Below are 13,208 nucleotides of genomic sequence, written 5' to 3'. Positions count from 1 at the left end.
ACTATCGGTAGCAGCGTTCAACGTGCCATGTGTAGAACAGGGATCATGTCAGGGGTCTGGAACAAATGCAGAAAGATTCTGGCTAAATGTATTTAAATTGGCTGAGCAAACATCTCCAAGCGCAGCAGCAACTGCAAGAGATGCTGTGGGTCTGCAGGCACCAAGGTGCAGTCAGCATCGTTACTGAGCTCTGAGCCCACTGGAGGAAGCTGCCCTCATTTAAACTGCACACCCACTGTTCCCACTGCTTTAATGAATGTCCAACACTCCATCCAAATAGGACAGTGGGGACACCAGGCAGTCCCTTGGGAGGAAAGCATGACATAGGGACACAGCACTGCATGGTCCAGCCCTGCAACTCAGCATCTCACTGCCCACAGCTGGGCTTCGCTGCAAGCCAGACCCTACCTGTGTTGGCAACATCCATCGTCATCCCCTGAACAGAATCTTTCAGGCTTGTCCAAAGGAAATAAAAGGCCTCTAAAGAGCACTGCCGCCATCTTTCACCGGAATAGACCAACTTCTTACAGCTATTACCCCAGCCAAGTTTTCTTCCTACTCCTCTTGCAGACCTGCAATCCAGACACAATGCACGAAGATAGCAGAGCTGCTCCCACCACCAGCAAGAAACGCACTCCCAAAACATAGCACTGACAGAGTTGATCACACAAAAGCCAAAATACACCAAACTACTCCAACTTAACCTAGAAGCAGCATCCTGTGTTTCTGACAACCAAACTGACCGCTGCAGAACTACACCACCACTTCCTAACAGGGCACTGAACTTCTAAAGGGACAGCCCTACAAAGTCTGCTGGAAGCACTCACAACCTCTGACTCAAATATCCTCTGTAAAGAGCGTGCAGCGCTTTTCTGCTTCTTCCTAGCAAAGTCAGGTGGATCAATTTGTTTGCAAATTAAATTAACTTGAATTAACAAGCATTTTGTATACCTAAATAGACAATGGATTTTCAAGAGGCCAATTTCAAAAGTTCTGTTCATTCTCTTGTAATTAAGCATATTTTGGGCTCAAAAGCCCAGAGACAACACATTAACTACACCTGCTGCTGCAGCAACATCCACAAAGAAGGTGAGGACTGCATGGTGTGAGCACAGCCTGTGGGTAAACAGGACTGGAATGGATGAGAGCAACATCTGCAACAGGAAAGTGATGAGGGTGGAAGACAAAACAAATGTCATCTCCTCACCAGTGCTGGCTGTAGCTCCAGGCATGACCCAGAAGGTTTTGGGGGTGAGCAGCGGGCAGGCTGTGCAGGGCTGCTGCAGGGGATGTGACCCAGCAGCAGTGACAGTGAGACAGCTGTGTGTGCCCCAAGCCCATGCCTGGCACGTGGCAGCTGGTGGTGGTGGTCTGGGCTGACAGCCCCTTGGGGATATGAGGCAAAAGAACCTAGGGAAGGGGACAGACAGAATGACGTGTCCATGCTTTGTTTTTTACACTGGGCCATAATTTTGGGTTGATCTGGTAGACAGGTTTTGGAGTTAAACATTGCTTTCTAGCGGGATCAGTTCCATAGCTCCAGCCCCTGGTGCTACAGCAATACACACACAACTGGACAGCCCTGGTGCAGCCAGAGGTGTGGGGTGACACCGGGCACACGGAGATGCTCACTGCCAGGCCACGGACACAGGAGCATGGCTGGGACTTCGAACGTACAAAGAAATCAACAAGGTTCACTTACACAGAAAACGAGTGGCTTACACACACGTATGTGAAAAACCAAATGCTTTAATCCATCTATCAAGAACAACAGTTCAAATTATTTCATTGGATACATTAATATTGATCCATAATTTACAGTGCTATGGACCATACACAAATTATTGCTGCAGTCAACAGCAGATGAATATCAACATTACAGTACCAAGCATTATAGCAAGAGGCAGTAATTAATGTCACTTTTTCAAGAAATATAGGTATTTATACTATTATCAACATCAGCTTCCCCCCAGTGCATTTTATGTCAAACAAATATAAACGTAAGTGCATTATTTTGTGCTTTGTGCTTTCCTTGCGTACCTTTTTTGCTTTTACAGGTCGTAAGAGTTAAATATTGCTTTCTAGGCCAAAAGCAGAAAGGAAGAACTCCACGGCGCTCTGCACGTTCCTGGTGGTTGCATGGCTTTGGCAAAGTGAGAACTGGTCAGCACCCCATGCCCTGGGGCCCAGTGTCACACACAGCAACGTCATCAGAGAGGCAGAGGGGCAGCAACTGTCCATCTCGCTCCATCTTGTTAACGCCATCCCTGCCTCTAATTGCTGTCTCTGCCATCTGTTTGGGATCCCCTGTAAAATATCACGGTTACACACGTCCCACAATGCACAAAAGGGGAATAACATCACCAAGTACCCAAGAGATCTGCATCTCCACGGGATGCCCCCACAGCACAAGGAACGCGTCTCCACTCAAAAATGAGAGAACTCAGAAGGCTGCGGCCTACAGGAACGGGTGGGGGAACAACAAACCGTCACAGCTGAGTTAGGTGTTACTCCAGAGCAACACGGCACACAGAACACGTGGCCCGACAGCTGCAGTCACTGTCACTTTTAGCAAGAAACACAGCTCTTGATACAACAGCCTGGAGTCCTAATTCACCTCCACACAGCACAGAGCCAAAACTCAGAAGCCAGGGCTGCCGCTGTTTACCAGTGGCTTCATGTAAGCATGAAAAGTATTTATCTACCACAGTTTAGACTTCAGTTTCTGAATGACCAGCATAGACATCAAACTAAAAGCCTTAATCAGTATACTCAGTGGTTTTCAGTTTCTACACCCATGCGAGCACACCCTGATTTTACTGCATAACTGCCCCATTTTAACAGGAAGGATAACGCAGCCCTGCGTTACAGCCACAAGCATGTCATGTCACAGCCCTGATCTTCTTCACCTGTCACCATTAGCAAACAGCAACACCAGAAGCTCATACCCGCACTCTCAGCCTGGAGCTGCAGAAACAGAGCACCTCCTGCCCCGAGTACCCAGATGGATGCAGCACACCCTCCCCAGGCCAGGGCTTCACCCACTGAAGGAAAGACACCGTGCCCAAAAGCTGTCTGGGGTGAGGCATCATTATCACATAACTCCAGCTCCTCCTTCAAAAAAGCCACAACCCAGCAGTTGCATCCAGGCTAATGCAGGGACAGAGCAACACATGCAGACCCCAAAGCACTACCACAGAAAGCTGCAACCCAGCCAAGCCCCACGATCACTGCCGCCAGCGCCAGGAGTCATAGGGCCAGGCACTCCAAGGATGCCTTTGTAGGGAAACTGCTCACCTGAGAGCTCAGCGAGCCCCAGCACAGCTACAGAACTCCCAGTGCTGCCCCATCTCTGTCAATTCACATTGAAGTTCTGAACACTGCAACCGCTGTGACCACGGTTTCCTTGCAGAGCCTGCCAAACTGGCACTCAAGTCATTAACTGTTCTGCTGTGTTATTTTAGCTTTTTTTATTCTCTATCATTTCCAGTGTAGCACAAGGGAGAACGGGAAGCTCTTGTTTTTACACATAGGCACCATGCCACACTTCAACCTCCTACAAACATCACCCTTTGCTCTCTCCTATGTCACACTTCAGTCAGTGCTAGTCGGGGAAGACTACAACTAGAGTTTAAGGCACTTCATTCTGAATGAGATATGCTTGCCTGCCACTTGCAAGTCAATTGTAGGCTGCTATTGAGAAATCCATTCAACCAGTCTAGCTCATAACACCATATGTCATCTCTGTAAAACATCTAGGCTTGATATAATACAAGTATAACTACCGTTATTGCATAGGACTACACTTGAGTAGATAATGCACCAAACTACTTTTACAACATTGTTGCATGTTAAAAATTAATAACATTGTTATCAAGTAACAGTTATTTGCAGATACAGTAATTTACTCTTTTTTTGTTTGTTTTTGTTGTTTTTTTTTTTATGTCAGCGCCAGTGCTGAAATAAAACACAAATTACTATGACGGGTATATCTACTACATAGTTATGTTTCCAAGCATATTACTATTTCTTCTGTATCACTAAAAATAAATATGTAAGTTCAGTTTCTCTACAAGTCGTTTTATTACCTAATCTACATTTGAACTCTACCTTAAACGTGTTTAAAAACATTTTCAAAGTGAGACTGTAATATACAAAATATTCTCAGAATCTCTCTTAAAACACAGAACCCTGCATAAAAGCTTCCTTTCAAGTGTTTACAAAGAACGCAGAAAACTTCCAATGAGTTTTTAAAATGTCAAAAAGAAATGCTGCAATATTAAGAGGCAAATTCTTACAAAGGAAATACAAATATATTTAAAACGAAAGGCTGAAGGTAACTGAGGAACCCATGCAAATCAGAATAAACTGTACAATGCAATTAAAAAAAAAATAAAGCCAATTAGATATGTACAACGTCATGTGCCCAGCTGTTAAAACCTATCGATTATTATCGTCCAAAGAGTGCATACCAACCTATAGTGCTCCTTTCTCGGTTTATTGGTGGCAAGCCATCAACGTCTGTTACAAAACAAAACTAAAGCCTAAAAGAAAGTTGTACCATGATCAAAAGGAAAACCCAAATCAGCTCAGAGTAAAATCAAAGAGCACTCTGAGGAAGAGACTCGCATCTCCCTGCAATTTCTATTTCATTTTCAGCAAGAGCTTTTTATATCACCATCAACACAAAGAGGATTTCTTAACACTTTTGTCATTACTTGTATTCTGAATGGAACGGAGTGGTTTGCTTTTTTTCTTCCCTAAACACTTGTCTATAAGGATCAAAGTTTGAGAGACACTGTATCTTTAAGGCAGCACTATTAAATCAATACAATTACAAATTGGACTTCTTTTTTGGTATCTTTACATTCTGTAACTTTACATTTTGTCTCCACGTAAATAGGTTGCATTTACAATTCTATGATTCCCCCTTCCCCCCAAATAGAAGCAGACTCTTCATTTGTAATTCTATTGCTTTGAGTAGATTTGACCAGTTCAAAGTTCTTGTCGAATCCAGTTCACAGATACTGTACATATGCTGTACAATATAATTGGAGGCATTGGTAGTTTTAAAATAGAATTTACAAGTTTCTTCACAAAAATTCTAAAAAAAATCCTATATATATAATATATACACACACGCACACACTGGGCTACCGATGAAGCACAAGAAAAAAAAAATCAAAAAATTCTACAAAAGGCAAAATATTTAATCTACTGATCAAGAACCAAAGCAGTTTATGAAAGGCGTGCCAAGTATTTGCTAACAAGCATGATCAGTGTCCTCCATGCTCACGCTGCTCCGCCTGCTACTCGTTTTTGATGCTCCAGGAGACACAGAGGAAAGCAGTGGGTCAGTTACTCCTACGGGGGAGAGGGTATCGTCCATCAAGATGTCTTCCAGTTTGGATCCCATTTTTGCAGGAACACTGTAAGTGCCAGTTGGTTCAGTCACATTTCCGAGGTTGTCACTGAAGGTGATGGTACCATCAGTGAGATCAAGGGTGGTAGTGCAAGACAGGTCTGTGTGGTGCGGCATGAGGTCTTGGTTGCAGTTGTCCAGCACAGGTTCTTGTTTGATGACCCTGTTGACCATATCAGGGGAGCAAATGCCTGTGGATGGAACAAGGGACAGTCCATGTGCCCGAGCTTGCATCTCAAGTTCCTGGGAAGGAGGATAAAAGGAGAAATTAAAAATCTGAAAGCAAAATCTGTCATCTGATGATCTTGCGTAATGTGACTTACAGTTTTCTGTTGGACACAGACTGTTTCCTCCTTTTCTGATAGTAGCAAACATTTGCACCTGGCACACTCCTACCCTGCAGATTTTCATCCAAATAGTATTCATCCACCTCTTCAGGAGAATACTATCAAATACAGGTCCTTCACAGTTCTCAGAATCTACCTCAGTGCCCTGCAGAACAGACGCATTCCCCCTCAGGCCCCTTCCCAAACCAGCATCATGCTATATCGACACTGAAAGAGCTGGAAAAACTGAAATAGAAGAAACAGAGGCTACGTGCTTTTTAAAAGTTGTATAGGAAAGTAGAGTTTGTCCATGTGAGTTGGCTACTTCCTGCTGCAACACTGCAATGCACGCTTCTCACCCTGAAGCTCTCATAAAGGGTAAAGTGGTCAGCCAGAACTGAGCAACATTACTCTTGCACTAAAAATATACAGGAAAGTCATAGGAAGGCTTTAGAGTTCACACGAAGTTTCAAGGAATCCTGGTTGTATAAGGCTTTAAAGCCCACACTCCCATTTAATCACAGATGCATTTGACTGAGGGCAGATAGTGAAATAATTCACCAAAGTGCCCTTTTTCAAACATGGCAGTAAGAGAGATGTTTTGCTTCTATTTATGCATTACATTAAGCAGTCACAATCACTGTTGTGATTGCCCTGTTCCTGGATATTCTTATCACTGAGGCTGATTAATAGCCCTTTCCATTTCCACACTAAGACAACAAACTTGTAATGGCACGCTGTAAGATCAGAGAAGGTAGAAACAGCAGCAATTCCACCAGATAATGTGCCAAAATCAGAGCACACAGAAGTTCCTTATTCCACACTTTATCAAAATCATCACAAAAAGGGAAAATAAAGACTTCAGGCTCTTTGCTGGCAGATATATTCCCCACTATTCAAGGGTTAGTTTTTTTTCTGTTTTTTTTTTTTAACTTTATTTTGATTGAAGAGGGAACCAGAGCAGATGGGTAAAGGAAAGAAAGATAAAAGATGCTTAAAAAGTGACCTGACTTAGCTTTGAAATACCACTGCTTGATGTTGCCCTGCAGAAGGGCCGTGTTTCTTTATCTTCTCACTCAAACAAATAGACTGCTCAGCAAAGTACAAAAGCTATGCTGAAGCTCATGCCAGGCTGTTCTATTTTAAAGCTGTTTGCTGCCACACTTGACTCTCAGGTATTTCTAGCTTCGTTATCTGCTTTGTGGATTAGCTGTGGCTCATGGCTCTCCTGTAGCCAGCCTGGCACACAGCAACCTGCCTGCAGAGGGCTTCAGCTGTTTGTTTGGCGTGTTGGTTGGTTTTTGTGTGCATGCTTTGTATTGTTACTTCTGTAAACTAATGGATCCTGCTTTATTCCATAAAAATCCTGCAGCCATCTCAGCACTGCTTTCTATTAATTAGAATTGTGGCTCCCCCTAGCCCAAATTCCTACAAACAAGCTTCAGTCACAACTATTTGCAGCCACGCACTACAACATCAAGAGCATCTGCAACTTATTTATCAGCAAACCTGTATTCTGAGCAGCAGGTGCCTGTTGGCGTGTTCCAATTTCTTCTGTCTGTTCTCAAGTTCCTTCGTGCGTTGCTGCTCTCTTTGCAGCTTACGGATGTAGTCCACTGATGCTTTTAGAATAGTTCCCTTATTCCAGCGCATATCCCTTTGAAATCAACACAAAAGGAAAAGCTAAGGCTCTCAGGGAGACTTCATGTGGAAGTCAGTACCTTCATACCGGCAGCTAGGATTACACCCCACGTTATATAATATTCCTGCCAAGCCGATGAGCGCAGAAGGCTTTTGAAATGCGCTAGAGGGGGCCAGAGTACAGCTCTTGCAAGGCAAATCGCAGCGAGCCCGGTCCCCGCTGAAGGACGAAGAGCTCGGGCGCTGCTCAAGAGGTCTGGGCTTCCCACAGCCCCTGCCCTCTGCTCTGGGCACAGTGCTGCACACAGGGATGATGCCCAGAGCTCCTTCCCCTGTTCTCTGTGCAACAACAGCAAAAAAAAAGCCACAATACACCACTAAAAAAAAAAAAAATCATGCTGCTTGCTCTATGGGTGATGCCTGATTTCAGCTGGGTAATTAAAAGACTGCAGTGGTTCTCGCATTCATAAAGGACCATTTATGAGCTGGTGCTCCTGTAGAAAGAGTCCTGAGGTCCTCGAGCTTGCAGAGATCCTCTTGGTGGCACTGTATCACAGCTGTGTTATAGCGGGAAGAAAAAAGCCCAACACAGCAGCAAATTTGGGAGTTTTAAACTTCACTAAAAATACAACTGTCAGGTTGCAAGCTGGGTGTGAAGCTCCTTCAGTGAGGGGCACGCAGCTCCCATATTGCCTCTCCCACATGTTCCCACCACATGCAGAGGTTGCCTGCATCACTACATCACCTTCTTTCCCACACTGGCTTTTTAAAATAAAGTTTAGTATAGACTATAGACCAGAGATCCACTTATTCTGTAGGCTGATAATACAGAATATTGCCTTGCCTTAGAGGAAGCTGAAGAGCCTCTTTGAGGAAGTAGCTATGAGTTAAAAAAAATAATGGAAGTTCTCCCCCAAAGCCTCAATGATTCTGATTTAGGTGATGCTGTGGAGCGAGGAGGGCTCCTTGCTATTGAACCAGGATTAGGTAAAAGTTAAGACAAGTCAGTAACACTGAAATCACTTAAAGGAACTACAACCTGCCCTTCTGGAAAGTTACCATAAACACTTATGAGTGTTTTCATGCTTTAAAACTTTTTCTCTCCCCCCTAAGATTTCTTTTTTCTTTCAACACCTCCCTCCCACAGACCCCTGGGACACATTATACTTACGGGTCGTTTGATTTGGGTATCAAGGTGCCCAGTTCTTTTATACGGTCATTAATATTAAATCTTCTTCTTCGTTCAACTTTAGGAAAAACAGCACAAATGTTACAGGTAATATTCACTTAATGACAAAGTATAAAGCTTTTCATTAAAGAGTTCTTTAAACTCCTTTGAAACTGTTGCCTGAAGCTGAAAATCCAGTGGCATAGTAATTTATTTTGCTCTCCTACACATGGACACACCGAAGCAGAAGTTCTATCTGTACTTTAAAAGTGTGGGGCTGTTGAAGCGGCAGATCTAAAATGAGACTCTGAAAATATGATGGTTGTTAGCATAGGGCTCCAAGAGGAATGAGAAGTATATGTTTTCCAAGGGGAAAGCATAACAAAATCCAGAGACAGAAGTTTATACACTCAAGGAAATCCCAAAGCAGGAAAAGGAGCACAAAATATAGACTTGCTTATGGAGAATCAGAATCCTCAGAGTTGGAAGGGAACTCTGAAGGCCATCTAGCCCACCACCCCTACAATGAACAGGGACACCACAAGATGTACTCTTTGAGTACACATATGTCACACTGAGGAAGTCCACTGATGTTTAACACTATAAACTGACCATATACGTTAAATTTTAGATACTTTTTTTTATTTAAGCCAAATTGTGCAAGATGAATTTGTCAAAAGCAATTGGATTAGATGTTGCTCTCAGTGCCTCTGCTGACAGCAACACCTGCTATAAACCTAGCATTCCAATACTTAAAAGAGCCTGAAATAATTACTAAAATTAGTGTTAAAAGTGAAGAATCAAACTTACTCAGGTTGTGATTGTCTTTCTTTTGCCTCTCCTTAGCCAGTGCTCTCGCTTCTGACTCTGTAGGAAAAATACATGCTGTGCATGTGAATGAAGTAATTAGAATTAAAGCAATTCACACAACACTTCAGTTTGTGAAACATTAGGGAAGGAAGACTGATTGATAATTGTCAAATAAATCATTGCACCCTCTCCTAGAAGCGAGCAGGGCCTGTAACATAAGCTGTGCATACTAAAACCCAGTGCTGGTATTCAGCTTAACCTGCAGAGCTTCTGTTCCCACATTTCCTATGCTGACTTTCATGATGAGAACATTTCCCACGGAGGCCCTGATTCAGCAGGGCATTTAAGGACAATGTGTTGCTGTAATCCAACATACCTTCCCCTACGTACACATACAGACAACACACTTACATACCGCACAAGCTGAGCTAGAGGAACAACATGCTTATTGCATTGCTCCCAGCACAGGATGTGAAGCAGCCAGGAGTCAGCAGCTCTTCTCATTGGAATTGAGACTATGCCCTTTCAGGGCAGTGTATGCACATCACCACAACACAGAAGGTATAACTTAAGTGACCTACTAAAAATGCTGTATTTTCAGTTCTCATTTGATCTCACATTTCTCCAACAATTTCAACTACTTTAACATTTATTCTAACTCATTTTAAACTTTTGAAAAAGCTGAGGTGAAATCCTTAAGCCTTCACTCAAGTAAGACCCTTTCCTGTACTATTTTCTTTTTAACGGAATATGGATTAGGTCTCATTCAATCCACAAAAACTGCTGGCATTTCCCTTGGAGTACTAAAATTTGGCTACCCCAGCACTACATGCACTATAACAAGACATATGCTTCTCAATGAAACACTCTCAAAGGATCCCAAAAAATCTTTCAAGATTATGGCATGTCTTAAAGAAATCTGGGCCTAATCTGACATTGCTGTATGAAGCCAGACATGAGGTTTGTAAGGACAAACCTGATTGAAACTGCACTTGAGGCTGAGCAGGATTCCCAGTAGATGCTTCAGTAACTACAGCTGACAACTCAAAGCAATCATCAAAATCAGATGCTGGGATAACAGAATTGATTTTTTCTTTGTCATTCTGATGTTTACACAGCAGGATGAAGAAAGGTTTTTGACAAATGCTAGATGTAAATATTGCAAGCTAGCTCCAATTTAGTTCCAACAGCATTACCAAGAAATGGAGAACCGAAAACTATTCCACACTTGTACGTGTACAGATTAAACTACAGTCTATATAGAAAACTGAGGTACATAAAGAAGAAATCTTTCTTACCCAGACTTCTGTCTGCAACACCACACGGATATTGAAGTCACTACTTGTCAGAAAACACTATCAATAGTCAAAGGCTTGTCCACATCAATGTCAAAGTGACTGCTGATAAATTTGAGTTTAATTACTAAACTTCTTAAAAATTAAATGTAACCTGCTACCACGTTTTCAAAAGAAAAAGCCTTCATCTAAATGGTTTCTGTTTACAGGTAAAGGCTGAATGTTGACATTTTACATTCAGATCTATTTTGACTAACTGAGGACTTCAATAAAACCACCTCACCCATTAATTTCCCCTCTTTTTCTGCCTTCTTTACCCAAAGTCTTACGCGATCATCTGCAGTGAATCCACCAGACTAGATATCTGGCACGCTGGGCATTTAGCTCACAGTCCACAGCCACCTGTAACTTTTTATAGCTGGAGCAATTAAGCCATGCATAACATAGGACCTTGAGTAGATCTCATTCCCTCCCACACTCCTCTTAACATAGTTTAATATGGTAATCAAGTTTTTCTAACTGCCACAAGTCATTGTGCAGTTAGTGTATCTTCCTTTGGTGCTGAACTCAAATTCTGTGCAGCTATATAAACGTAAATATCCACCAGCTCAGAAATGTGGCATTTCCTCCTGAGAAGCTGACTCCTGGGCTATTAAAACTGCTCTACTTGAACTAATTCCTGACCAGAGCCTGCTCTGCAACTGAGTCAGCCTGTGAGTTTTCACAACTGAAAGATAGAGAAGAAAACTATGCCTCTACCAGGTCAGCAGACAGCACGACCTCAGCTGGGCTTAAGAACAACCATTTGTGGGTATGAAGGTGCTTTTGTCACTGGTTCTACAACAGATCTCTGTTTATCTTTTGCAGACAAGTTTCATTTGTATATTGTATCCTACATGTGGTTACATCCTTTTATCTACAGGCAAAACAAAACAGCAAAAATAAAATAAGCTTGAGAACATGGAACTTCCCTTCCAATCCTTTAAACTAAGAAACTAAGTTATTATTGTCCCCATTTCCTCCCCTTAGCTCCTGCAGCTTATTCAGATGAGATCAACTTCACTACTGGAAGAAATGACGTGACAAGAACTTCAGAGGACACTTCATTTTCACCTCGATTTAAAATATTGTTAAGTGCCACATTTCACACTGCATGGGATGCTGACGCCCAAACTTCACATTGCAAGTTATTTGTTCACTGCTGTCCCCTACTAGAAGAAAGCCTCACCATGCAGTATTCCTCAGCATGAATCCCAGAGAGACTCCAGGTGTCAACTTGTTAAAGTTTAACGCTGATCAAAGAAATAGGCTCAAACTAGAAGAGAGCTCTGCAAGAGTTGCATGCAGGTTTCCTACGACACGTTTCAAATGAGCAGATCTGACTGCAATAATTAAGGACTTTGTCTTATTTTGTCACAGTGAACCCACGCCTAACACAAACTGAATCACCAGGTAATATATTTGTTGCTAAAGAGCTGGCTGCAAAGGAAAACAGAGCTTTTCATCCATATTTTCTTTATTGTAACAGAAATTATGTCCGGGATCACTTGAATTCCAAACAATTACACCATACCTCTAAGGTGGTATTTGAGACATATTTACCTGTGAGCTCCCTTTTTATATTAGGAAGATTAGCTGGACAGGAGTTGCTGATGTTAAGTCCTGGAGGAGGCATGCTTTGGTTGCCATAAAGGTCAATCAAATTCCCAGACACTGGTAACTGGAAAAGATAAACAAGGAAAATGATCATTTAGTTTGCCCTTATGAAAAGCTTTGCACAGAAGAAATGAGTTAACCTCTGCTAAGAAATCTGTGCTCTTTTCCATGTGCAAACAGAGTTTGCAATAAGGTCAGTAACAGTTATGCATAATGCATGGGCATGAGGAATAAACCACCTACATTGGGAAAGCTCTGTTCTCTCGAAGAAGAATGTGCAGACATTACTCTTTTTTTTTTTTTTCTTTTTAAAGGAAGCACAGCTCAATTGAAGTTACAAAAAGTCTTAAGAAAGAAGAAGTAACACTGGCTGACAGTAATGCAGTATTGTTCCCTCTTATCTTTCAGTGTGCTCTACTCTCATCTCTTCTCTTACGCAAAAAATCTGAAAGAGCCTACAGAAAGCTCACAGAGGATGCCTCCTTTTTCCCAGTACCATGAGAGTCAATGTGCTTGGCAAGTTGTTACCTGCTTGACAGGAGACACTATTCGTCAATCACATTCTTCATGAGACTTGAAAGCTCCTTGCACAGAAAACATTCTGTAAGTTTCAAGTCAATTTGCTTTTCACCTTGCTTAACAAAAATAAGCACTGGTTGGAAGGAGATGATTCTGACATTACGTTTCTTCACTCACTCATTTCATTTTTCGTATTTAGGAATGTTTGAGCAAAGAGATTTATGAAGAAACACTAAGAAATCATTCCAATAATACTGATCGGAATTACCCCTTTCCATTCAAATGTAAACCTAAAGAAATTTACACTTATCCTGAGTGGATTATTTTACCTGTCTACTCTTTGTTTTCAAACTAGCTTTTGAGAAGACAGG

The 13,208-nt window shown here is 42.2% G+C and overlaps 1 protein-coding gene across 13 annotated transcripts in view; it reads right to left on the bottom strand.

The window, feature by feature from the left end:
* Positions 1–1,729: 1,729 nt before the first annotated feature.
* MITF (melanogenesis associated transcription factor) overlaps positions 1,730–13,208 on the bottom strand; it is an 87,837-nt gene continuing 76,358 nt past the window's right edge. For 8 of the 13 annotated variants that reach the window (XM_015292966.4, XM_015292968.4, XM_046899817.1 and 5 more), the window contains 5 exons: positions 12,265–12,382; positions 9,368–9,442; positions 8,561–8,636; positions 7,258–7,405; positions 1,730–5,665 (listed from right to left, as the gene is read on the bottom strand). In XM_015292966.4, coding sequence (XP_015148452.2) covers positions 5,264–5,665; positions 7,258–7,405; positions 8,561–8,636; positions 9,368–9,442; positions 12,265–12,382 — 819 coding nt within the window. In that variant the 3' untranslated portion in view covers positions 1,730–5,263. 13 annotated transcript variants of the gene reach the window in all.

Source organism: Gallus gallus, chromosome 12 (genome assembly GCF_016699485.2).
Source record: "Gallus gallus isolate bGalGal1 chromosome 12, bGalGal1.mat.broiler.GRCg7b, whole genome shotgun sequence".
NCBI classification, from domain to species: Eukaryota; Metazoa; Chordata; class Aves; order Galliformes; family Phasianidae; genus Gallus; species Gallus gallus.
Note: the sequence above shows the minus strand (reverse complement) of the source record. Positions and strands in the feature narration are given on the sequence as shown.